A 27,382-nucleotide genomic window follows, 5' to 3' on the forward strand; every position below is an offset into this window, starting at 1 on the left:
GCTATCCATCTGAGGGAAAGAGAAGTCTGGCCTATGGCGTTAGATTTCTTTCTTCCAATTCATTTAATAATCTAAGTCAAGTAAAGTCATAACATGTACCCCTGCAGCGATGGCCCTGCAGCTGCTCTAAGCAATGTTTGGTTACAATTCTGCTATTTTACTAAGGAATTAACAGCCTGGCAGAGTCTGACACAGCCAGGGAGCTGAAGTCAACAGCCTTGCAGGGAACAGGGGACGACGCACTTAAACTTTGGGCGAGTCTTTAGTTGAGTCAATGGTCATGACTTACACCTTGGGCATTTATAACCTGCTCATGTAAATTCAATTGCTTTGTAATACTGGGCTTTGCTTGCCTAAGGACTGCTGGTCTACATATTTATAATTTCTGATTATATTTCTTTTCCTTGCTAGAAGCACTGAATGTCTATTGTAAATGACACAAGCAAAAAGAACAGTAAAATGCTCTAAGACGTAAATGCTCTAAGTAAATCACTTTTCCACTGAACAAGGGCACTTGGTTAAGAAATACTAGACGTTTAGCTTAAATTGGTAAGTTCAGCATAAGAAGGTTACATTTCAGACATTAATGAAACTTTACAGGTTAACAGGAGAAATAGTACTGCAGATACGACAAAAAATTATTAAGTTTTTGTTTTCTAAGAATAAATATCTTAGAGTTCTGATATTAGAGTCGGTCTGGTTTGGGGGAAGCTGAGGGAATGTTACTTATTCATTGAGATGTGTTATCATTTCTTATTCTGTATAGTATATCAAGAAGTTCACTGTTCAAACATTCTCTTTCCCATGTTTAAGTGTCAAAGTCTTCATGGGAAACGATGCATCATTAGCTTGGTGCACATTGCAGAAGTTTTTCAAGAGCGTGAGCACAGAACCCTCACAGAAACTGAATGAGCTTTTTAAAAGATCTCTTCTATTCCTCTCCCAGGACTGACTTGCTTGCCTTGTTTTTCTCAAAGTACTGTCGTCTCTGCTAAAACCACCTATGACATTAGATAACGTGAAACTGCTCAGAGTGGAACAATTCAATTTCATGGCAATAAAGTGCTGTCTTTTTACAGACTGTTAAGTGACAATGCATGAGCAGAAACCAAGAATGGTATATTTAGTAAGTCCCTGGAAAGTTTACTCTTCATAAAAAGGGGACAAACGTGGTAAGATAAACTATTGATAAACTATCAGCAGCACATGTTTTTCTTTTCTCTCTGGAAAGTTTTCCCATCAGACAACTTCTTCATGAAGTCATCCCAGTTTGCACACTCCTATCCACAGCTTATTATGGAACAAGTGTTTCCCTGCACTATCGTTCTCCCTTCTCTTACTCCAGCTTATAATTACATTACAGACAAGCTTCTGACCTCTAATATCAAGACAGAGAAACTTTTCTGAAAGACACTTTTCTCTCCCAATTCAATTCCACCTGTCTTCCCGTTGTCTCTTATCATCACACTTTTTTGCATCACTACACAGGCTGAGGGTCTGCAAGGGATTTCTCCTGTTTTTTCTTTGATTAGAAATATCAGCAAAGGGGTACCAGCACTACTGCTGCTGACAGCCCTGGCTCTGTGACAGGCTGTGCATTATTTTGACATACTTGCATCTTACCAGCAATACAAGGACCACAACTCAGAAACCCCCATCTCAGACTGTCAGCTCCGATGGAGGCAGCCCAATGGATGCCTCTCCATAGACACCAATGCTGCTACATACACAATACAAAACCACCTAACAAAATCCCATCCCCACCTCACTACCATAAAACAAGATAGGCAAAGAGATGCTATTAAGAAATCTGACATTAGGTGAGAGGATTGGCACATGCTCAGTGATCAAGTCCTTGCCTAACTAACACATTAGAGCAACTTACACAGAGAGACAATATTAAAAGAGCAGACAGACACAGACAGTCTTTGGGGTAATGTGTCAAAGAAAGGTGATAGACAGAGAAAGAAAGCTTAAAAACAAAAATTGTGATCTCTACTATGTTAAAAAGCAAAAGAAATTGCCACTTTTGGCACGTATGTTTCATCTGCAGTTACCCGACGGGTAGGAATCTTTTCCACCAAGGGAGAAGTGAATTCTTTGCATACCAGCTCTTGGTTGAAAAACCAGAGCTGCACCAGAAGAAAGATTTGGCGAGGCTGAAGCGAGGATGCATGAGGTTACTTAACAAACACATCTACCAGAGTGTAGTATGCGGAAGGCTTTGTAGTAAATAATACAAGCTGGTACCAATTTGCATCAAACTAAAATAGAACACCAAACAAACCAACCCAAAAAAGAAAAGCAGACCTTTTCTGATATCATTTTTAATAGTAGCCTGGATGGTTCTGAGATCATCAAGATCTTCTAAGAGAAACAATCGTGCCAGTGATCTGTGTGTAAGATCTGAGCTTTTGGAACCCAGATTTAGAGCAAGCCAAAAGCTCACGAAGTCGATGGGAACTAAGACACTTGTGGCTCTGGGCAAGTCTACTGTCGCGATACTTCAGCATTTATCAATTACAATAGAAAACAGAAAAAGACTCATAGCTCTCTAATCTCAGCATTTGCTTTACTCAAGGTATTGCCTGTAGTAAATACAGAGAAGACAATGCTATACTGCGTATACTGAGAGTATGGCATATTATGTATCACAGGTATTTTCTGGGCATCACTGTGGGAGAAAAAACTGCATCACATGCAGACACTGTCATATGAAGCCTTGAGTAATTCTCTGGTGACTTACAGGACAGCAACAGTAGAACCTTGAGATGAGGCAAAACCTCACTATATGCTTATCATCTTCTATTTCCGTTTTAAGAAAAAGAAAATGTCCAGAGAGTCCTCCTGTCCTCAGGACACAGTTTCTACTTCTTCCCTACCCACCAGAGTTTGCTCTAAGATCTCCAAACACTGGGAGCAACAACCCCATTTTGCTTGCTTCATCCAGTACTTCTCTACGTCGTCACTAAAAGTTTCGCACTTTGATGAATAACAATCAGAATTTTTTGTCTGAATGTAGTTGTCATGGGATTTTTGTTTCTAGCATAAAACTGACAACTAGAGTAGTAATTTTTTAACAGATTGCTTTCCTGAAAATAGTCAGATTTTCAACACTATGCAGTAGAAAATTTTCAACCTTAGGCATTCTCTCACCTTGAGAGCTTTGCATGTCTTGATCTAGACATGCAGAAAGATGCATATTCTAGTCTGTGTGGCAGGGTGCCAGGAAATCAACAGTGTAATGAATCTCATCTTAATGACCCTGTGATGAGGTCTATAAGATGGTTACTTTCTAATGTTTAACTTGTATTTCCCTTTCCCACTTAGCTTCCATTTTGGCTTACAGCTACTCTACCCTTTCATTTTTTCTATTATCTTCCTACCTTTTCTCATTACTTAAAAAAATACCTTTCCTTTCTTTTTTCCTCTATCCCTGCCCCTGTCTATCTTTGAAAAGCTTTTCCTATTAGCAGATCAACCTCTAGTACAGCTAGAAGAAATGCTTAATCACTGCTTCCCCTCCTCACTAATGATTTCCTCAAATCACAATTTTCTTACAGCATACAGAGATTTCTGTCTCTCTCCAGGTTTGCCTCTAGTATGTCATACAAAATGAATTAAGTTATATTTTAATAAACACTCTACTGATTCCTTGAGGATGAACCGAACGACAAAAGATTATTCATATTGCTTTCAATGCAATTTTTTGTCAGTGTGAAGAATGCATGCTTGGGCTTTAACGTAACATATGCACTCTGAAAATATTTTCCCCAGTCTGGGGGATATCCACTGAGAGCTCTTAGGTTTTGCTCAGTTATTTCCTTGGTTAGCCAGAAAGAAGAGCAGTATCATCAAAATGTCTTTCTAAGAATTGCTTGGATGGTCTGCCCTCTATGAGATATCAGTTTCTGTTTCTCGGAACAGGTGTAAAAAGTTTCAAAAAATTAACAGAAAAAGACTATTTATCACCTTACATGCTCTACTCAAAAGTTTAAGAGCCTTCATAAGTTGACAAAGTTAATAAAATGTGCTGAAGCTGAAATGACAAACAACAGAAAAATCACACCGAGACCGGGCAGATTATTCATGTCACGCCATCAGAATGAAATTTTTGTGATGAATGAAAACTAATACAAGTGAACCATATATGAAATGTATTTTACTAAATGCTTGCAATTGTTGCAATGAAAACACGACGTCAGCGATTTTATACCTGGTAAATGTTTTCTTCCGTTTCAGGCTCACGGATTGGCTCGTGTCCAGCCTCAAACACAATGTACTATTACACCAGGCGCCAGAGAGGAAAAGTCAAAGATGAAACAGAAGGGAAAAAGGCGGTTTGGAATTCCACGTAAAAACATAGGCAGGCATTAAAGAAACAAGTTCAAAGCACAGGCTGGCAGCAGGACAACGGGTTTGTTGGAAAGCGCAGAGTAAGGTTGTTTCATATTTCATAAACCGGCAATGAATAGACCTAAATCTCCTCTAATGATCATTAGAGCAACTTCCTAATTCTTTCTCACTAGGGAGACCGCCTGTGGCCCAATATTAATTTTCTGAAGTCAACGTGAATTTTGCCTCTTTTACATAATGGCAATTATTTCCACATATATTTATTATCTATGAATAAAAAAGCTAAATCCAAAGTGGGAGAACAGGCTGGTGCTCACGTAACAGGCCACATGGCAAAAGGCTGTCACAGCACTTTTCATTTTCACTTGCTTTATTGTGAAGAGCACAAAGTAAAACTCCTGACATTATAAAAGCTGAATAGTAATTTAGGGTATCCTAATTCTTATCATCTTTCTTGCTGCACCTTAGGCGCTGTTCAATATTCACTAATGGTTGAATCAGTTTCTTTCAGAGTGCCTCCCACTGACATGCCTAAGTGGAAGAACACAAAATCTCCAGGAAAAAAAAAGTAAACTATCATATATTTTGTTTCAGCATAAAAACATGAGAATAAAATTACATCTTTTTCTTCCTCACACTCAGTAGGGTATTGGACATGAATATATTGTCATATTTCTGATAATCATCTTTGCTCCCAGACATTTTGCTTGAATGAAACAAGACTTAAATTTCAAATCTATTATTAAATCATAGCCCAAACACCAGCAGAGGAGTGTGTTACAACATCAATTCCACTGTTGTTTTTTTTTCCAAATATTCACTTCTCTGAATTAAATTCTGGCCCCACAGAAGACAAAAACAAAATGTCAATTTATTACTACCAGAACAAGATGTCACCTTCCTTATTCTCAAAGTAACTCCCTTTTCAGTTAGAGTTTGTATTCAAAAATGATGACAAATCTCATTTGGAAACTTAAAATCTGGACTCACACGCCACATCTTAGGAAATATTTATGACATATTTAATCTAATATTCCTATACTCCAACTGAAATATTCTATTCTATACAGATATATTGTGCTATTACTTACAGCTTGATCTCTAAATATGCTACTTCTTGTAAAAATCTTACAAGTTTCTCAGAAGACCTATCTCAGTAAATTTCAAAACATCTTGTTAAAGGTTTTGGCTCTGTTTGAAGATAACATATATCTAGTCATTTCTGAAACTCCAAGGCCATACAGCTTCAGAAATTACCTGGTATACAGGATCTTCTACATCTTCTTCCAAAATTGTCTACAGCAAAGTACAAGGACAGGCAGTAAAAGCAAAGAACATAAACAGTAGAGATAAAAGACTGTATTCAGAAATTAAAGGACAGTAAAGAAATAAGCAAAATGGGCAGGTAAGTATGTAGTTTTCTTTCTTTAGGATACAGATAAAGTCACATTACTGTACAAAGTAACTTTATTCAAATTTCATCCAAGTTTAACAATCTGCACCTTATTCGATTTGATTCAAGTACACACATTCAGAAGTATATTGAATCTTCCCTAAAGTATTAGACACTGTTAAAAACCTGACTTACAACACACTGACCTTCATTAAAGTTTTCCTTCTGAATTAGAAGAAACACTATGCAGGAAATGAACAGATCATTTCCAGTTGCTAAACATGTTCATCGTACCCCAAGTGATAGTTTTCATCACTGTTTAATTCTATTTCTGAGCTCACGATGGCTGTTAGGTTCGTATTTATCCATTTGAAGCTAGCACCATCCAAACCCACTGCTGTTAAGAAATGCTGAGGATGCTCAGTGCCTCTTTGGAGCAGCTTTGGGGGGATACTTCAAACCATACTGTTCTTGGCAGTAATCTAAGCTTATGCGTGTACCTGGTATACCGCTTGCTCACACTGTTTGTCCTTTTGTGCCTTTTTTTCCATTTCTTCCCTTTGTTTCAGTTCATAGATGAGCTGAAACAGGTCTCGCAGGTCCAGAATTACAGGTTCAGCCTACGGAAGCAAAAACAGGAAGGAAGGTTTCTATACAGGAAAATATACACCTGTTATCCCATCCTGCTCATAGAGCAGTTATAGCATCTCCGCAATTGGAGAGAACTTCATACAGAATTAACTTCTACCTTAGCATCCAGGCTTGGGCTAATTTCTATCGAACTAACTATATTTGCAAATTAATGATAATTATAATTATGAATACAAAAGGCATTATGAATATAAAAGCCATATATGAATATAAAGGCATATTTATTAGTAGTTTCTGACACCATGGAAATGCAATAGACTATATGCAAAGTAGCTATTTGATACCTATCACTTTCTATTTAAATAAGTATACGAATAAACCCAAACATATCTGTACCCAGTCCAGTTTAGGTAGAAAGGAAAACAATAACTAATTATAAAAAAATACATCATCAAAAATCAGAAATAGAGAAATACATTCCCTTTTTCTCAAGTTGGCTTCATTAATTTGCTATTTAAGAACAGCTAAGCAGACACTGTGACAAGTCTAGCACAATCATAAACATGACAAGACTGGCCTCTTGAACAGCTGCTTATGAACACGGCTTTGCTATTGAGTTACACTGAGAAAATGACAGTGATCTGATACTTACCGCCTGGGCTGTTTTTATTGCCACAAATCTATGATTTCCCTCTTTTCCACATACATATCCAAACGCTCGATGGTCTGTGATATCCTTTGCGATGTACGAAATTTCATGAACTGCATGGTGGTGCTGTAGTAGCTATTAAAAAAAAACACAGTAAGAAATATCCATCAAAAATGTTCTATTAAAAACTGTATAATTTCTCTTTCATCAGTACTTTACCTCAATGTCAACACACCTATGGAATTAAACCAAACAAACATAACCTGGTATCAACATCAATTAATATCTGAAATCTTTATAAATTTGCTTTAATAATTTGACTAAAAGCTTCAATAGAATATTTTTCTTGGTATCTTTTGGTGAGATATAATTCAATAGAAAATAGCATGTTACCTAGTTACTACCTACACAGCACCCTAGGCACAGACTCAATAGTTGTAGGCATATAAAAGAAGCAGCAACTACCCGTAGCTTCCTACAGGGCGAGCCTGAGGACAGACTGATCTGGGGGGGCTGCAGAGCTAGAGCTGAGACATCCAGTTTCTCTAGGAACCTGCACCAGACTTGCTTTACCTCTGCAACACTCAGCGTCAGCCAGCAAGCGATATTTCATTTAAAGCAGTAACTCCAAAAATTCATTTTCCCAGAAAATTCACAGAAATGCATCATCCAACTTGAAATCAATGCTAAATGCAAAAGTTCACTTTTTATTTAAAATCCCACTTTGGTTAATTGTAATAATAAAAAGACTCAATTTTGTTTTAAATGTGTGAGTAAAACTCTCCCCAGAGCCAGGCCATGAATCTGAGACTCCTATAAGCATGTCTCAGAGTGCCAGTGTCTTTCTCACTCTGGCCTAAATAGTATTTTATTACCAAAATATTACTTAAGTATTTCTACTTAGAATAATGCCCTTGAGAAGTTTATCTAAAACAATCTCTTACTTTGAGTTTCTGCCTTCTGATATATTGACCTGCTCTTATATCACCTAGGGATAATGCTATTTCTGAGAGCAGGCAAAGCCTCACAAAGAATTCTTTTGAGGTCCAGATTCCTGCTGGTTTCGAGAAAAGCACATTTTGAAAACCAGCATGGTACCCAGGCAATCTCTAAACAACCAGTTATTTTTAGAGTTTTAAGAAAACATTTTAAAATTCAGAACCGGAGAGGATGTGTGTGTGTAGAAGCGAAACTGCTGAGCGCGTGCAGGGCAAGTGACAAGCGATGAGGCTTCTGTACAACAGGGACTGAAATTTAAAAGGAGAGGCAGCAAGCAAGAGACAGATGACTACATATAAAACAAAAGACTGGACGTGTTTCATTTTCATTTCGCAGTAAATGGCTCCTAACTTCCCAAGATCAAGATTGCTCGCTCGGAGGAAAATGGAAGTGTTGCCATTGGCTTCAGGCTGAGCGTGGCTAAGATGAAGGTGCACTTCAGACTCTCTCAATGCGTTAAGCATTTAAAATTAACGATGGGACCTTACTTAGATAATACAGGGATATTGATTTATTAGGTTTTTCTGAAAACCAAGTTGCATGCTATCTGTTACAATGAAATGAAATGCTCCCATCGCTCTATTCTGCATATGACAGGGAACATTATCTCTGGCTCCTATTAAATCAAAGTTCTTTGGCATTGCTTTATTGATTGCCAGACAGCGTTTTGCACTGAAATTAAACTGTGATCAGGTTCCTTCCTCATGGAATTAAATTTGAAGATCATTCTACCATGGAAAAGTATCCCCCACAATGTAAGTCAGCAGATGGAGACACTCCAATTTATTTGGGAACCTTCATTAACCATTCGAAAATCATTACATTTTTAATGGTTATGATATTTTACTTACTGTATCAATAGATGTACAAATTAAGTAAAGGTGACTGCAACATTATCCTTTCACGTATTTTACTGTATGGAGTGTTTAGCAAGAGTTTTTCATCTGTTTGAGGGACGCTGAGTTGGAACATACACATGAAATGCAATGTTGCATACACACATCTGTACTCAAATGTAGATATAAACACTTCTTCGAACCTGTGCTTTCACAGCCCTTGCTTCATCTAATGCGTCCTTTCCACATATCCCAATACTCTATTTTAAATATTATTTAACGAGTGCCTCGTTCTTTGCTCTTTCCAAGCAGCAATGACACTCCTGTTGCAGTCAGTGGAGATTTACCACCATAAAATGCAAGATGAGAACTGCATCCTTTTCGTAAATCTTTGTCTTGAGGACGCAGCCTGCCCCGTACCCCACACGGCCCTTCGCAGCAGTGAGACATGCACTGGAGCGAAGGACAGCAGAAGGGACAGCAGGAGGAGAAACACCTTCTCCTCCAGCCACCAGCAGAGACATACATTTGAGGCTAGCTATAAATACAGTCTTTGCATGTTTGGGTTAGATTTGCATCTGGTGTGTCACACAGATAAATCTGTCCCATAAAATGAGACCAACCAATAGAAATGTCACCTTTACCCCTCCGTTGGTAACTGCTCACATGTAGCCACCCCCTTGATACACGACACAAACATTTTCAAAAGAAAATGAGACAAAAGCCACACAAAATTGCTTAGAGCAGAACTGCTGGTCAGTGCTCAACAGTTAACATTCACAAGCTGATCTGCCCCTATTTCTCCCCAGCCTCTATTTTTTTTTATTTCTTCAACGTTTTACCATGACTTAATCCTGTCTCTAGTGGGTCAGAAGCACATAAAAGAATTACTTCCTAACTCAGGGATGTTTATGACACCCCCGTACGCCCACACTGATGGATTCCATCACACACTGTTTGATGTTTTTACTGTATTGCTGCTGAGTGCTGCTACGAGCCATTTACCAATTCATAAGTGAGGTATCAAATTGTTTTGGAGGGCTGCAGTACGACAGAACAAATTATAGAGAAGACTTAATTTGTATTATGGTTCAATACAGCCAATTAAATATTGCACAGATTAGAAAGTAATTTAACATTTAAGCTTCAGCTGTTAAAAAAAATCCACTGTACATAGCCTCCAAATTATTTTAGGTCTCCTGTGACTTTAGTCACTGTTGCAAATGTTGAGGATTTTAAATGCAAGCCCAGATAAAGTCTCAAACAGGATAACTAAGTCCCGTAATGCACGCGTCCTTTTTAGGCTAAACATGATGTCATTACTACATTTTATTCATACACTAGGAAGTTTTTTTCTGGTGTTAAAGAAGTCCAAAATACCCACCTCCAACACGGCTGCTGTCCTCCCTCTTCCCCTTAAGCTTACTCCAGTCTCTCCCACTAGCCATCATTTTCTCTCCTTTTCTCCACCCTATCCCCCGCTTCTCCTCTTCCCCCAGGTTGCTCCCTGTACATCACATTGAATTGATTTAGCTGCCTCTGAGATCTGTAGCATTTCTAATTTCCCTCAGGCTCCTCGGCACCTATCATAAATTTTTTCACCCCTTATCCTCATCTTGCCCCTTTATTTCCACGCTGTAGCCTTCAGTGCCACTAAATCAATTAAGTCAATCAATTAAGTACTTGGAGGGTCCAGCAATCATGTCAAATATGTGAGTTAGATGGCATGAGAAAGTCACTGCTTTACTATCGCTATTTCTCTTTTAATGAGGTTGTCTATTTAGTGGAGCCCGGGGCACGGTGTTAAGAGCCACAACAAAAAATATCCTGCAAGCTGCAAAGCCTCCTATAAAAGCCGCCCCCCCAAAAGCAGGTAGCATGTACCACACAATATTATATCTACACGGACAAGTTTCACAGGGATTTAAGTTGCACAGCCTTTCACCTTGAATAACTAAATGGTGAGCCTGTTTTCAGACAAGTGGTATCAACTGACAGCTCCGCTGTTGTAACTTCCACTCTCTCAGTACTGGGATGAGGGTGACAGACACGGCCCAAGCATCCTCTGCATTTCTTTTCCTGTCTACTCACTTCTATCACATCTCAATAAGCAGTAATACATTTTGCATGCCACTTAAAGCTCCCCAAACATCAAAGTTACTCACCGAACTGCAAAATCTTTAAAGGATTCATCATAAAATAACTTTATGAACTATAGTTTCAGTCATATTGCTGTCTATATGCAAGTCCCCCATACCCCAACTCACACTGCGATTGCTCAGCAGCACGCTAGGAAATCAGGTCCTGCACATTTAGGAGAACTACTGAACAAATCGTGGAAACTGAACCTAACGTGGAAAATTACAGCAATGCGTTAACAACAAGCTTAACAAGCCCCAAGTGCAGGAGTACGGTGACCACATTATTTACTGCAACACATTAAGTGAAAACAATGAACTGTAAGACAGGTGAGTGGTTCTGAGATGAATTTTATCTCATTGGTGAAAGAAACACCAGAGTGGCACAGACGTGCAGCCAGCTCCTCCACTACTCTGAGGAGGCTGCTGTGTTCCTCAACGGTGCTCAAGATTTGCATACTACAGCACTTTGTCAGATGTTCTTCATGGCCATTTCCTTACAATTCCTGTTTGTTTAAGCTGAGATCTGCAGGGATCATGGCGACAACAACTGGTCACAAGCATTCCTCTAATTGCCTATGTTTGTGCTGCAATTCCTCTCTGCTGCTTCATTAAAATGCACTTAGTAGAGGTGGTCTGGAGCTGCTCATCTCCATCACAAACATACCACAGTCAAATACACACTTAAGGAGCAGATGTGAAATGCCTACATTCTCTACAGCTGAAGATTCGAATCCCAGACCCATCTAAGTTTATAACTTTCAGGCAAGGATGGAGAGAAGTCCCCTAAAAAAAACCCCATCCAAACCCCAAAAAAACCCTTGCTGGCATGGACCTTTCCCTGGTATCCATTAATGGTGCATGGATACCTGTTAAGCAGTTGTGAACCTTCCAACTTCCTTTCCCTCTAGAGGCAAGTACATTTCAATGGGACTGCGTACAGACAATCTGGGGGAAAAGTCAACTATCTCAAATGTCAATGAAATTGAAAATGAATCAATGAATCATATTTGCACCACAAACTTTCCTGTGTGGTTTTCTGGAACTTAGTATTTGGGTGGCAGATGGGGTGGCAAGGCATCAGCCTACTGAGATGCGCAAGGAACGAGCAAGATGGGGGGGAAACACCTTCTCCTAACCAGTGATGAAATTTTCAGCTTAATCTGAAACAGTGAAGAGAACGCAGTTCAGTGTGTTTCAGAGCTACTGTTACTGATGACACCAAACTCCCTGCAAACTACTGCTGGGCACAGCACAGGGTGACCGAGAGCAAGGGTGGTGACAGAGCTTACCCACCCGAAAAGCCAATGCTGCCCCACCACCATCTATGCGTTCACCCACAGCCTTTCCCTGCCTCCCTGGTGGTTCCTGAGCACTCGGCGCAGTATAAAAACATTTCACTGGCACTGTGGGTGTTGCTAAAGTGTAAACGGAGAGACAGAACTTGCAGGTTGCTGTTAGAGGCAGCTAAATCCAACCTGACAAGGCTTTGCAACCCACCTTGTGAATTTATCACTGCTGCTGATTTCTCAGTTGGTGACGGGCTGCTGCAAATCGCCATGTCACTGCTGCTGTCTCCTCTGCCTCCAGTGGGCAGATGCTTCTCGTTATCCTTTTTCTTTCTTATTCATCTTTGGAAAATGGGCCAAAATAATACAAAAAATTGTTTGGATTCTGCTCCCATTGGTCAGAAAGGCACGAGGGGAGCAGTTCACCCAAGCTATATAATACAAGAGGGGACATTTGAGGAAAGGAGGAAAAACAGCGCTCGCAAGAGAAACAGCTTCAGAAGCTGTGCCTAAACAAAAGGCAAATAGGAAACATCGTATTTCAAATGTGACAGTCCTTTCCTACCACGATGAGTACTCCAGTTGCATGTCCATGTGGAGAGGACAGCAGAATAAACAATATATGACAGACCACAGTAATTTGGCTTAAACGTGGTAGTGGTTGGTGTGGTTAAACACTTGATAGACCAAAAAATCTGTTATATAAACATTTATTACAACATGTGGAAAATTTCACCTACTTCGATCTAGAAAAAGAAGAAAGCAGTGCAGTTTAAGCTTAGCAAATTACCAAAATACTGAATTCGTACTAGAACAGCAAGCAGTCTTGGAACAAAGTATCATTTCAATTCAGCTTTCAAAAATAAATGTCACATATGAATACCTGAAAAGCAAAACCCACTAGAAACCTCTTGTGGTTATAAAGATTCCAGTATCGGGAGGTGTTTCCAGTCACTGGCCAAGATGATCAGTTTTGATCATAAAAGAGTATAAACTGACCATACTACCATGGAACGAGAACCGAACCCTTCTGCTGAGGGAGACTGAACACGTGCTATGTACTACGCAGCCAAAATGAATGGTCCTTAATCTTTTTAACCCAAAGCCACTCATGGAGTTTGGGCTCAGCAATAGGCTACGGACATTCCATCTGAAAAAACAACAATAGGAGCAGAAAAGGAAAATGCAACCTTTGGAGCGTCCTCCAAGCCTGAAGGGACTCCTCAGATGGCAGCCTTTGAGCATGTCTTCACAATGAGAAGAAAATAAATCTGTCTAATCCCTGTGCTTCTTCCACACACACTGATTTTGCAGACAATAACCTAAAGGAAGACTTTTCCAAGTGCCAACTTCTCAAAGGCGTTTCAGTGCACAAGCTTTGCAATAAAAACACTTGGCACAAAAAGCACGCTTTCAGATTATACACAGATCAAAGCTTGGTCTATGTATCACAAAGGGGCACATCAAATACGGTGCTGATAAAGAAAAGAATCAAGACACATTTAGGCCAGTTACCACAGACTCAGGCCCTCCAGGGCAACAAACCAAAGCACCCAAACGTGTAAATTTAATTTCCTCTTAATAACAATAATAAACTCTTAGAGAGCCATTCTCTTCCTGCAACCGAGGAGACTGAAGCAAAAAACAGATGATGCGACTTCCCAAGTTTACATGGCAACGGGCAGCTGAGTCAGGAAGGGCAAAAGTGAGTGAGCATAATTGTATGTGTAAGGATAAGCAAGTCTTCAGGTGAAGTGCTAGACTGAGCTCCATCCGTACACTCCAATTCACCCTGTACAAAGGAAAGCACTCAGCAAAAGCACCCCAGGTAGGAGCCTGTTTGGTGGGACTTGGGAAGAGTACTTAAAAGGGTACTTCAGCCTCAGCTAAAATCTGAACTGATCCTTACCATTTCCTTTGCTCGATGAAAAAGGTATCCTGCTACTGCCTGCATCTCACCTGGGCAGCAAGAGCAGCAAATTCTTCAGGGAGCAAACACAAGTGGCCTCTTCTCCCAGGCAACTAGCAATAGGACAAGAGGACATAGCCTCAAGCTTCACCAGGGGAGGTTCAGGTTAGACATTAGGAAGAATTTCTTCTCAGAAAGGGTCACTAGACACTGGAACGGGCTGCCCAGGGAGGTGGTGGAGTCACCATCTCTGGATGTGTTTAAGAAAAGGCTGGACATAGCACTTAGTGTCATGGTCCAGTTGACATGGTGGTGTCAGGGCAATGGTTGGACTCGATGATCCCAGAGGTCTCTTCCAACCCGACTGATTCTGTCATTCTGTCCCGTTTGTGCCTCCTGTGACACACATGCGCAGCGGTGCTCTCGGCTGGCCTGGAGCTGCCCTCACCCCAGACCCCGGCACACACCGGGACTCAATAATTAAGTTAGCGGGACTTCACTCGGCCGGTGCAGCAGTCTAATTGTGATGAATGGATGTACGATACTGAGCTAGCTGGATGTTCCAAGAACCTCATTTGTGAAAGAAAATACCACTACGGTAATAAACTTCTGCCTGGCTCTCATAATTTGTAATAATGTCTGACAAAGACCAGTCATGAATTTAGTTATTGTTCATTGTCTAAGGAAGCAAATGCGAAGTCGCTCATGCAGATGATACATTTATTAGGTATATGAACTTGTGAAAGGAACAAAACAAAACTGGAACACACATGTGGCTAATTTCGTATCTTCACTTCAAAGGTTTTTCGACTTTTTAGTGTATCAGGAGTGAAAGTAGCTAGCTAAGTCTAAAATCCTTGTGCAATTACTATTAAACCTAAGTTATATTTTATACATTGCAACTATAGGGGACCATAAACAGGTAGGCCTTTCATCCTGGGGTCACCCTTCTCTACTACTATATTTTCTGAAATACACTAGCATGAGAAATCCTCCTGGTTCCCAGCAGAGACGTCTGAGCTGCTGGATATTCTTCTCAACACAGAACTGGCCTTTGAGGTGATGGCCAACTCTTTGAAAAGACTAAAGAACAACCTCTATCAGTATTGTAAGATCTCAGACTATTCCATAACTGGAGGTGTACAATCACAGAGCGTTATAACGACGCCTGTGTTGAAGGTGCCTGAAGGCTGCTGATCACACAGAATCACAGAATGTTAGGGATTGGAAGGGACCTCGAAAGATCATCTAGTCCAATCCCCCTGCCGGAGCAGGATTGCCTAGACCATATCACACAGGAACGCGTCCAGGCGGGTTTTGAATGTCTCCAGAGAAGGAGACTCCACAACCTCTCTGGGCAGCCTGTGCCAGTGTTCCGTCACCCTCACCGTAAAGAAGTTTTTCCTCATATTTATGTGGAACCTCCTGTGTTCCAGCTTGCACCCATTGCCCCTTGTCCTGTCAAGGGATGTCACTAAGAGCCTGGCTCCATCCTCATGACACTTGCCCTTTACATATTTATAAACATTAATGAGGTCACCCCTCAGTCTCCTCTTCTCTAAGCTAAAGAGACCCAGCTCCCTCAGCCTCTCCTCATAAGGGAGATGTTCCACTCCCTTAATCATCTTCGTGGCTCTGCGCTGGACTCTCTCTAGCAGTTCCCTGTCCTTCTTGAACTGAGGGGCCCAGAACTGGACACAATACTCCAGATGCGGCCTCACCAGGGCAGAGTAGAGGGGGAGGAGAACCTCTCTCGACCTGCTAACCACACCCCTTCTAATACACCCCAGGATGCCATTGGCCTTCTTGGCCACAAGGGCACACTGCTGGCTCATGGTCATCCTGCTGTCCACTAGGACCCCCAGGTCCCTTTCCCCTACGCTGGTCTCCAACAGCTCTGCCCCCAACTTGTACTGGTACATGGGGTTGTTCTTGCCCAGATGCAGGACTCTACACTTGCCCTTGTTATATTTCATTAAATTTCTCCCCGCCCAACTCTCCAGCCTGTCCAGGTCTCTCTGAATGGCTGCGCAGCCTTCCGGTGTGTCAGCCACCCCTCCAAGTGCACCTGCAGGTTAGCACCACATGACTCCGGAGCGACGGGCTTTACAATTCAGAAACCGTATCATTAACTACCATCCTGGCCATAAAAGCCATACTGACACTTCATGCCATTTTATTTTCAGTCTTCCTACAGAAAAAAAGAGGAAATAGTTTGGTGCTTAGGGACATAGTTTAGTGGTGGACTTGGCAGTGCTGGGTTAATGGTTGGACTTGATGATCTTAAAGGCCCTTTCCAATCAAAAGGATTCTATGAATCTATGATTCTCTGAGTTACAGTTGCATGTACAAACAAACTTCAGATAATCCTATAAATGTGCCACTCCTTCATTTGTTCAGGTCTCACAACAGACGCTTAACCTAGGATATAAACCATCCACAGAAACACGATGAAGCCCTAAGATAAGGATAAAATAAAACGTAAAAGGCAAACCTCAAACAGACTCTAAAAAAGAACAGAGTTTGCAGGTAATTTTTGGCTTGATTTCGTTTTTTTCCCCCTGCATTATCCCGAGGTAGGAATTACTGGAGTCGCATTCAGCAGGTGCTTGACACACTGTGTGACCACAGTCCTACATTTCAACTCAGGCAATGGAGAGTATTTATAAGTTCTGCCCTGGCACCTTCCAAAAGGGAATCCTAAAGCTCCTGTTTGCACATTGTGATGTCCAGAGTTCCTTCTTCCCTGCTCATTTCCATGTAAAACAGGTCGAATGTTTGGTTTTAGTCTTCTCCTGCTAATTAAAATCTCCAAAAGCAAACTTCGATTAAACAGGCCGCACGCAGACGTGGCCCAGCGGAGAGCACAGTTCAACTACACTTGCTTTTCTCTCTCCTTGCCTTGCTTTTCTGTCCTGGCAGCGGGTGTCACGCAGGGTCTGCCCTTAAGAAAAGCCATCAGGCAGTGCTGCCCTCACTTAAATGCAAGCAGTAGAGCCCTTCACTGGCTTGTTTTCTACTACTTATTCCTTCAGCTCTCCCCCATCCTTTACAACTTCTGTGCACAGCATGTCTTCTACTTCTCCTAATCAAAACTGAACTTCCTCATTACTTCAACCTCAGCACTGCTCAGCACTAAGCCGTATGCATGTACAGGTTACACTCACATGCTTTACACTTTAAAATACTTCCAAATTCGTGTATCATTCGCAGGAGCACATTTGGCTAATTAAAGATCCCATAAGGCTATAAAACCTTCGACAAACCAACTCAGCCTTTTTAAAAGCAAGGACATGATCAAAAAAATTGGATTCAGATCCATATTTTGACTACCTAAAAAGAAAAAAAAAATACTCAGAGCTATGCAGAGCAGGAGCTAGGAGCCATATGCAATATTTTCAGACACCCAGATTTCTCATCTGTTTTAAATGTCAAGGCACTCAAATTAATTAGTGCTCTGCCTCACCTATTTCACAACACTCCCTTTAAAATCTGCAGGAATGTAGTTGCTTGCTTCACTGGGAGTACAACGATACAGAATTAGGATGGGAACCACAAAGGATTAAAAAGTATTAACAGTAGAGACAGCTAGAGTCCATTAAATGCTGCTTTTTCTAGAGTGTTACCATGCAGGGACACATTAGGCACTGCTGTAGCTCCACGATTACCACCAGGTGCTGGGTAGCACAACAGGAGATGCTGTTCCAGCCCTTCGGCTCTGCGACACAGGGCTGCCTGCACGCTGAGCACACAGTGCAGAAAGCAGGAAGGTTATGAGTACAATTGCCTCATTTAGGAAGACAACTTTTATGAACAGTTATTTATATATTAAGCAAAAATCTACAAAAATCTATTGGTATCTGGAATTTATTACTTATTCAACTGAAAGACAAGAACAAAAGCAGGTATTTCTGTTGGGTAACTGTTGACAAATAAGAGCATCCAGTGGAAATCGCTGTCTTTCCTCCTCTTCTTCCACAGGGCCACTTATTACATAGAATAAGTGGAAGGAAAGGCATTTACTTGTCTCCCTGGACTATCAGATTGAAAAAAGCTCTTGCCAAACTCCTTGTAAACACAAAAGTGTCCCTGAGGGCAGAACATCATCCACTGTTTTTACTGCCAATAGAGATCTATTGCTATCATCCCGCAAACTCCAGGTAACTTTAGAAGTAAACCTTCCTGTAGTTTCCCTCTCCCATTACACTGACAGCGAAGGTCATCTGTCTCCCTTGCATCTGACCCCGGCAATAGGAGAGGTTAAACAGCCTACGAGTTAGCACACAAATTCAGAACCACCGTCGGTAGTATTGCTATTACCGGGGCAAACGGAAAATTGCAGAGCAGCCTACCAGATAAAATGCACTAAAAAGGCAGGAAAATCACCAGCACACCTGGGGCGTAACGCTTCCCAGCCACCTCCGAGGGGAAGGAACAGCAGATTTCAAAGGGGGATGTAACTTTCTCTTATGGCACCCACCGAAGGTCCCCCACCGCTCCGGGGAGGTTTCAGTGCATCTCAGCCGCCTGTGCTATTATTATGTCAGCATTTCTCTTGCTAAATCCTTTCCCGAGCAGTTTGAAATCCAGCCGCTATAATTCAGTGTGTGCTGAAAGCAGGCCTGAATTTTTTTTCTGGTGTTTTTTCTTTCATTTTTCTAGTTAATGCATTAACCTGGCTTAAAAATAACAGCACTTGCAAACAACTCCCTCACCTCAAGCACCTCTGTATTTTGGGTGCTCTTCTACAAGGCAAAAGTCACAGCTGGAGTCAGTGGGACTACAATGTGGCTTTCGTGTCCTAATTTATTTATCTGAGTCACAAACCAGTAGTTAATATAGGCAAAAAAACCCAAAACAACTCTATATGTTGAGTTTTCTGCCATGGGACAACACCTCACCGGAGGGATGCAGTGCAGCTCCACTGCATAACGGGATCCATAACAACACACATCTTTATAACCAAAAGTTGACTTTCAAGTTTTTAGTAAAATTCACCCAAAATTCTGCTTAAGTACACCAAACATTAACGCTAAACGACACTGAAAGTATTTACACAGTAATTTTTACTACAACAGCTCTACAGACCGATACCTCACCCATACGCAACGGAAGCCATATGGCGACGGGGAACACATATTGTGAGGTTCCCCATACCATAACACACACCTCCCTTTCTTAAATCCATCCTGGGGTGCTTGGCTTAAACAACAGGAGGCCATATACAGCCAAATGAGACCATCACTAAAGTAATAAAATCTTATTTTCTGCCTTTTTGAAAGCAATCCAATTTTTACCCTTTTCGCACTGAAAAATACAACTACAAAAATTCCCACAAATTCTTTCAGTTTGGATAAAACATCTGGAATAGCTTTATTTTATCTTTATTCCAATTAGCATCAGAAGCAGTTCCTGCCTTCAGAAGGCTAAACTGTGCTGCAGGTCAGAGTATTTCCAGGTGAGAGGAAGGACAGAAATTTCAGCCTTCCTCTGTATGCCAAGTGTTAGAAGGAAAGATGTAAGGCTCAAACCAAAGCTCCTCATCCCAAAACATTCAGACTTCACGATGTGCAAAATCACACCTGAGTTTTGCCTTTGGGATATTTTTTTTCACAGGGACAAAACTGTCATAATACATAAGGCTTTCACAACCTTCGTACAGCAAACTGGGCACCTATAAAATGTATCTCCATGAGCTTGTGGCTATTAAAAAATCCCAGTGGTGCGCTCTGAACCATCCAAACTGTCTAGGGTGCAGTTTGGAAAGCCAGTAAGAAATGAATTACAATAGTCAATAAGGGATGTAATTATGGAAGTAGGTTCTCCTGACATTTACATTTTGCTGTCAAATGTTATATATGAAATGTGTTATTGTTTCCCTTTTGAAGTACCAGAAGGCTATAAATACCTTACAAGAGTAATACACAGGGTTTTTAAGTCCCCTACACTCTGCCATATTCTCATTAGATATATTTATTGCATGTAGAACAGAAAATGCCATGTCTTACTATTCATATTTACAAGTAGAAAGATGGGAAAATGCCAAGCAACAGGGCAAGACTCGCAGTTGGCCAGAGGGATCTTTCACAGGCAGAAGCTGCAGACAATGCATACAATTCCCGTAATGCATAAGAAAGGCCACAGCTGTCACCATTTGCAAATGTACATGCAAAATTTAACTTTGCTGTTTTTCAGTATGCTGTTTATTGTCATTATGTAATATTTTTATCACTGCCGTCCTTAGAAGTCCTCAGCATGGTCCAAGACCCAACATTTCTGACAAAAAGTTCCTATAAACAGGTAATTCTGACTAAAAAAACCCTGAATTAAAAGGTAACCCCAGAAAGTTTATACTTTAATTCCAACCACTGAAAGCTAAGGTGCCCCTTGGAATATCTCTGAGACGCATAACCACAGTAGCTCCTCCTCATAAACCCTGGTCACGAAGAAGCCTTTCACTCACTGCGCTGGAAGACGTCCTCCATCACTCCTCAGCCCCTTCCTCCTGGGTGAGTACACTGCGGGCGGCTCACCCCTGAAATGCCAGGCTGACACGGTAGAAGGCATGGCTGATTTGACCCGTGCAACCACTCCTCAATCCACACCTCTGCAAGGTCACCACAGACAGCCAAAAGAATCATTTCATGGGCTGGATCTACAAGCCACTACATGGGCTGTCCTCATCCAGACAAATGACAAGGGGGTGACTGCAAGAGGCAGCCCAGCTCTACATGACAAGCTGTGATCAGAGGGCACCAGCAGTCACAGCACCACTGAGTTTAACAAGTTTCTAGCATGGGAGTGTTTTAAGGAGGGATCTGAAGAAAAAATAAGGGGGTACTGCATGAGTATGTGCAAAGAACTCCTCCAAAGTATGATGGGCAGGATGGGAAGAGGCTCAGCGTCATTTATTTGAAAACTGAATAAACGAACGATGAAAGCTGGTACTGTGGAATGGCTCCTTGAGAGTGGATGGAGTAAAGACTGCCATGAAGAGCCTCGGGGAAAAAAGTTAGGCCATAGGATGATAAAATACAGAAGGTAGATTCAGCATAGGAATGCAAAGATAAGCGTGACGTGATCAAAAGAACAAGCTGAGACAGCAATCTTGGCAGCCACAGTGGATTTCAAAAATAAAAGTCACATTTGTCAAGGACAAATAAAAATATAACAATTGAGACATAAGATGAAGAGAGACAGGACTGGGCTTTAACTGTAAGCATGACAATAAACGCTGTATTTCAGAGCAGTTAAGAAGAATCTGCAAGATCTGGAGCTACCCTGGATGTGACAATCGACAACAAGGTTGAGTCAAAAAAGGCTGCTGAGGTTACAGGGCTGAATAAGAGATGATGCTAATATTTTCCTCAGCACTCTGAAAAGGAGGTCAGAGAAAGACCCTTGGGAGTCAGAATTAAAAGGCCCGGTTTAGCCATGTTAGGCTTGAACTGTTAGCTAAACGTGTAAGGAGAGGGCTGGAGAGACAGGTCAAGATTTGAACAGAAGGAGACAGGGCTGGCATCATTTGTTTTGACACAATAACCAAATTTGTATTTGCAATTGAAGTAACTCTGATAAAAAGCACAGCAGGAAAAGAAAAAGAGATCAAGGACAGAGAGGACCCAGGAAATCCCAGATGAAAACTGCAGGAGAAAGACAAATTAGAAGCACAGGGGTAAAATCCAGAGATGAGAGTCAGGGAGGCCAGGAAGAAGGACGTTACTCAAAACCAGCTGATAAATTAACAACACTAACAAAGTGCTCCACCTGAGACAAGCCATGAAGAGGAACTCTGGGAAGATCAGTCTCAAAGAAATGAAGAGGACAAAACTCACCTCTGGGAGCTTCTGGCCTGGAGCCGGAAGAGCCCCAGGCAGGGACCATTAACAGTCTCCTGGCCCACACCATGCTCTGGCAAACACAAAAATTCCATGAACTAATCACACCATCTCTTCTGCTCACTGCAGAGCGAGTAGAGTGCAGATAAAATTAATTTCTTCTTTTATTTCTATTTTAAATTTTCAGAGAAACTCAGTGATAGAGACTTGACAGTTTGACATTTTATCTGCTCCAGCACACGTGCTTCAAGGAATAACTATAGATCCATAATTGTACCTCGATTTCTGGTCAAAGATGCCAGAACCAACAGATTTCCAGTGAAGTCAAGAAGTACCTTTGGTACATTTTAAATAAAGTATCTTCTGCCAACAGTGAGAATTTTAATCTTGCTAAAATTTTCTTTCAGCCAGGTTTAGCTGTCCTGTTAGCAATCTATCAGCGTAATTAACACTGTCTTTCACATCAAATGGAGAAGAGCAGCAAAATCCAGGGGTTACCAGCACAAACTTGATAAAGTCTCAGAACAAGCTGGAAAACGCTTTATAGACACCTTAGCAACAACTTTGAAAAATTTGTGCATTACAAGGTCAAGAGAGCTTAAAAGGTCAGGAAGATGGGCAAGATGTAGGTATCTGAAACATCGGCTTGATCATATCACAGCCGTAACATTATCTCACTGGAAGAGAACAATCTGAGGCCAGAGGGATTATAACCACCCACTACAGGTGTTAAGAGTTAAAGCAGAAGCACCATCACTAGTTCTGTGGTCAGCATGAAAAAGCAAATTAAATATTTGTACAACACACTACAAGTAAGGTCTGGTCCCCCTTCCGTGGAACAGGGAGGTATTATTCACTGAGTAACACCTCAGGTAGGTAAAACCTGCTGTGCATAAGTCACATAATCCTCCAAAAATAATAAAGGTTAGAGTAAGGGATGGATAACAAGAATGAGAATAGATAGTCAACATGAGATATATATATATATATATATATATCTTTTTATATATATTTATTTATATATACAGTTTTCCTTCCTGGATTTCATACTGACAACCTGAAGAAAATGGCTACAGATTAAATTCATAAAACATGAGTAACACACTGCAATACTTCTCTGCAGCATTGCAACCCTATCAGACACTTACAGTATTCCTAGAAATTTTACAATCCCTCAAGCCCTGTATTTTCATAAAGATATGGGTCAACATCTCTGAAAGACTGGCCAGTCCCTCCAAAGTATATCATAAACAATGCAAGTGAAAGTCCATCTTGGGGTGCTGCATATTACAAAATAAAAATTGGTGAAACAGCTGTCATCTTCATCAGCTGGGTTACAATCCATCTGTTTAGGGTACTCCTCATGAATAAACGAGATACTGATATAGGTCTATCATGCTTTTTGGACAACTGTAGAGTCTAGATAAATATTTCATCTATAACAATAGCTCATAAAGATACAGATTGCAGTATATTCTGGCAATTTGCATATCAAATTTGATACCCTTTTTTTGATACAAATTTTTACTGTAACAGAAATAATTCTTTACTTAAAGCCAAATAGTAATTTTTTTGCTTTCATCTTACTTCTCTTTCACAGTATCTGGGTTTTCCATTAAAGTCAACAGCATTTTGCAATTAGAAAGAACATGAGTTAAAAGTATACCTCGTCACATGAATGTAGAAGAAAATGTTTTCCCAAGTATTTTATAGAATGTAATTATTAAATACATTTTTGGAAAGTAACCTACAGTAAACAAAGATTTATTGTTACATAAATAAACAATGAGACAATTACAGCCTCTTTATGGAGGCCATATTAGTCATGCACGTCTAATGAAGCATTACTAAGCTATCACGGGGAGATAGCCTGATGTCTGTGATTAACAAAATAATACTCATAAATAGCTAATGAACAATGATGGGCCTTTAAAAATTTGCACATCCTGCTATATTGTGAGTTATGGTTTTTGTCGCTTTCTAAGGAACACATTAACCACCAAGTTCCACCCTGGAAAGGAGAATATTAAATAGCATAATACAACTATTTGCATCTTTGCCTTCTACAGACCATGCTTTTGAAAATATAGGAGAACTCTCACAAAAGTCTACCAACGAAGAATACATTTCAGCTTGTGCCATACTGTGTTTGAAAGACCGTGTCTTGAGACATCACCAGGGTGCAAGGGGAACACAACAGAAAAAATGGTCAAAAATTATTTTCATATAATATGCAGTCATGAAATCGCTGAAGTGGCATTGAGTAGAAAGTCTCGGTTTAGTAACAATTGTGGTAGATTTCTCACACTAATAATAAAATAAGTACTTCCTTCAGGTGAGGTATGTATTTGGCAAATGTATTCTGGAGAAGGCAAGTGGGATGGATGGCCAACATATGACAGTAGACAAAAAAAGTACGTTTATAAGAAAAAACAGGGTCAAAAGCCATGTGTAATAACAATTTTTGGCATACAACAGGAGAACATCCTGTTAGTCAAATTAAATACAATTTTGGATTACACAGATAATGTTGGGGTGTTAACAGCAGAACAATTTGCGTTGTTCTGCCTACATAAGCAGGCTCCTGCAGCAGATGAGTGACAGTATACGTAAACTACAGGGTTGCAGGGTGACCTCTGCTAAGCAGAGCCCTTCTATCTTGTTCTAAATACATTGACAAGAATTTGAAAAGTGGTATGAAGGGACCTATTTAGATTAATCTATGGAACAGAATGATGAAATATAAAAGAGGAGTGTTATTATTTCCATCGCAGTGCTATAGATGAACCAAATTGTATCGCAGCTACAGTGCAAACTCACAGCAAATCCTTCTTCTATTTTTCTTGGCGAGATAAATTCTTCCCAAATGATATTCCACCTTCAACCTAATCTCCTTCATGGGTAAATTTACTCAAAGGGCAGTATTCCTGATAGCTGGAATAACAGCATTATTAAAATCAATATTTTTTGATGAATATTAGGTCTGGAACATATTAAAGAGAGCTATAAAGTACAGGGGAAAAAGCCTTGCTTATCATTTTCAGTAGTAACCCAACTACAGCCCTTCATCTGTAATGAATTATGGAGCAATGCCCCTAAATCATCTGTATGAAGTCAGCTATGACACTGCCAATTTTAAAAAATTTGCTAGTTTTGAGCTACAAATTGATTTTTTATTGTGATAAATTAAAATCCAATAGTAGCCTACAAGACGCTAAACATACAGAAGCCTACAGTTTTTCAGAGTATTTTTTCCCCTTTTCTATCACATCAGACTGCCATTGTGGCAGACATGACAGCAATAGCCAATGATAAAAATTAAGAAAGGACACTCTAGAGAAGTAAATAACCTTTCCAAATAAACAATAAATGAGCACCATGGCCCAAAATGCCCTTTTGGGAATTCCAAAATCATGGAAACACAACTAAGGGAGAAAGAATTGTGGGGGATGGGGAAGGCAGTTAAAGGAGGAGAAAGCAAACACAAGATTATCCACGCTGTTCCTTATTAAGGGCATTTTTTTGCCCTGTTGCACAAACATGAATATCAGTCTCCAAACTTTATAAACTCTTAAGTTTAACATGGATATCAGAAGATCTGTGTGAGCAAAACACAACCTTTTTGCAACCTCTTTTGCTTCCTTCCCATCAAAAGTCAGGCTGAGCAACTGTACGTTCCCAGTTTTGCCAGCTTGTGGGATTTTCCTTGTTGCTTCTAAATCAAGAATGGGATTCTCAGTGTCCTGCATCACCTAATTGCATTGTCCTGATTTTGCCTTATAGGAGGCTCCACGTTATAGCAGTAACGCTGCTTTCTTTGGGGGTGACTTTAGAACACAGACATCGACACGAGACTGCACAGACGGTATTACTTACTACAAGAAGTGACACCTCTTAGCATTACACCACAACAAGTCAAATACAGATGAGACACAGCGCATCACCCCTAAATATTTGCCCCTTGTGCTGTGGAAAGCCCCTTGCCTCACCAGTGCTCATGCAGGCTCAGAGAACCCAGAGACACCGGTAGGGTCTGTCCCAGACCCGCTGCTGAGTGTATTTCAGATGCCGAGATTGCATGTGACTACCAGCAGGAGCAGGAATGAAAGGGCAGCTATAGGTTGGCGAAGCAGAGACAGGCTGGATGAGAGAAGCTATGAGAAGAGTGGGTTAACGACATAAAACTCTGGGACACGGCGAGACCCAAGCTGGGGAAAAAGCCGAAGGGATGGTGGCTGTGAAGAACTGGCAGAGGAGCTCATGCACCCCTGCTTCAGGAGTTTGGCATGGAAAGCACGATTCTCCTGCTCTCAAAAACATGTAAAAACTGATATTGAAAGCTTCTCACATCCCTCTGTCACAGTCCTGTTTCAAGAAGGACAACTCAATACTCCTGTCCATCACTGCGGCAGCTCAGGGGCAGACATCTGGAACGTGGATTTAAAGGTTTCAGTCTAAGCCTCAGTGAGTGAGTGACAGGTTTACCATAAGGATGATATAGTTATGTCAGATTTACAGTACGTGGTGTCAAAGTTATGAAATGAAGGAGACTTGTTCTCATGTCTCCACCTCACTAGCTGCAGGAGAGCGTGCAGGAGAGGCAACTTGGCTCAACCACACCTTTGTTTCCAAACACATCCCCTTTTCCCTCTTTATGTAATGAAAATAAATCCTACGTTTCTGAAACATTCAGAGACGCTTGCCACAGGGCAAGTCTCATTCTTTATTTTCCCAAGAAAAAGACTTTAGTCTTAGGAAAGTAACTGCTGTTTCAGTGCAATTATCAGATGAAAAAGAAAACGAAGTGTTACCATATTGTTTGGTGTATTACACTCTGTTCTGTACACTGAATGAAGCTGGTGCTCTCTGGCCAAAAAAAGGTACATCATCGCATAGTTAAGTACTACCCTAATATCTATTTATTAGAGGACCCAACCACGACTGCACTGGCAGCCCTGATCCCGACATTTCCTATCGTCTGAGCACAGGCTGTAACTTCAGCTATGTTCTCGTAAACACTGCTTTTGTATGAATACTTTACACATGCTGTACACAACACATTCCAAATGAGCTTTTCATTACTAACTACTTGTATTACGTATCAGCGAGCTCAATGACATTGATTTTCTAATAACATAAATTAACTGGAAAAGATAATTTCATCTATCATCAGCAGGGTTTTATTTCTGGCATCATGTTAAACAGTTAATCTTTCAAAAGATTAAATCAAGAGCTTTTTAAAATTCAAGGCAGAGCTTAAACTGCTGTAAAAATCTTCTTAATTAGGATTAAAACAGTTTGTGTGTTGCTTTATATCTAAGTAGCATAATGTTTTGCTTAGGTTTCTTCTTTCAAAGCAATTTAAAAAAATCAAACATGATATT

The 27,382-nt window shown here is 40.6% G+C and overlaps 1 protein-coding gene across 1 annotated transcript in view; it reads right to left on the reverse strand.

Moving 5' to 3' along the window:
* Positions 1 to 27,382, reverse strand: part of DAB1 (DAB adaptor protein 1) — a 345,879-nt gene that overhangs the window by 31,233 nt on the left and 287,264 nt on the right. The window contains exons 6-7 of the mRNA XM_068406705.1: positions 6,993 to 7,124; positions 6,250 to 6,369 (exon numbers count right to left, since the gene is read on the reverse strand). Of these exons, the coding sequence (XP_068262806.1) occupies positions 6,250 to 6,369; positions 6,993 to 7,124 (252 nt within the window). The remainder of the gene's footprint in view (positions 1 to 6,249; positions 6,370 to 6,992; positions 7,125 to 27,382) is intronic.

This window comes from Nyctibius grandis, chromosome 8 (genome assembly GCF_013368605.1).
Source record: "Nyctibius grandis isolate bNycGra1 chromosome 8, bNycGra1.pri, whole genome shotgun sequence".
NCBI classification, from domain to species: Eukaryota; Metazoa; Chordata; class Aves; order Nyctibiiformes; family Nyctibiidae; genus Nyctibius; species Nyctibius grandis.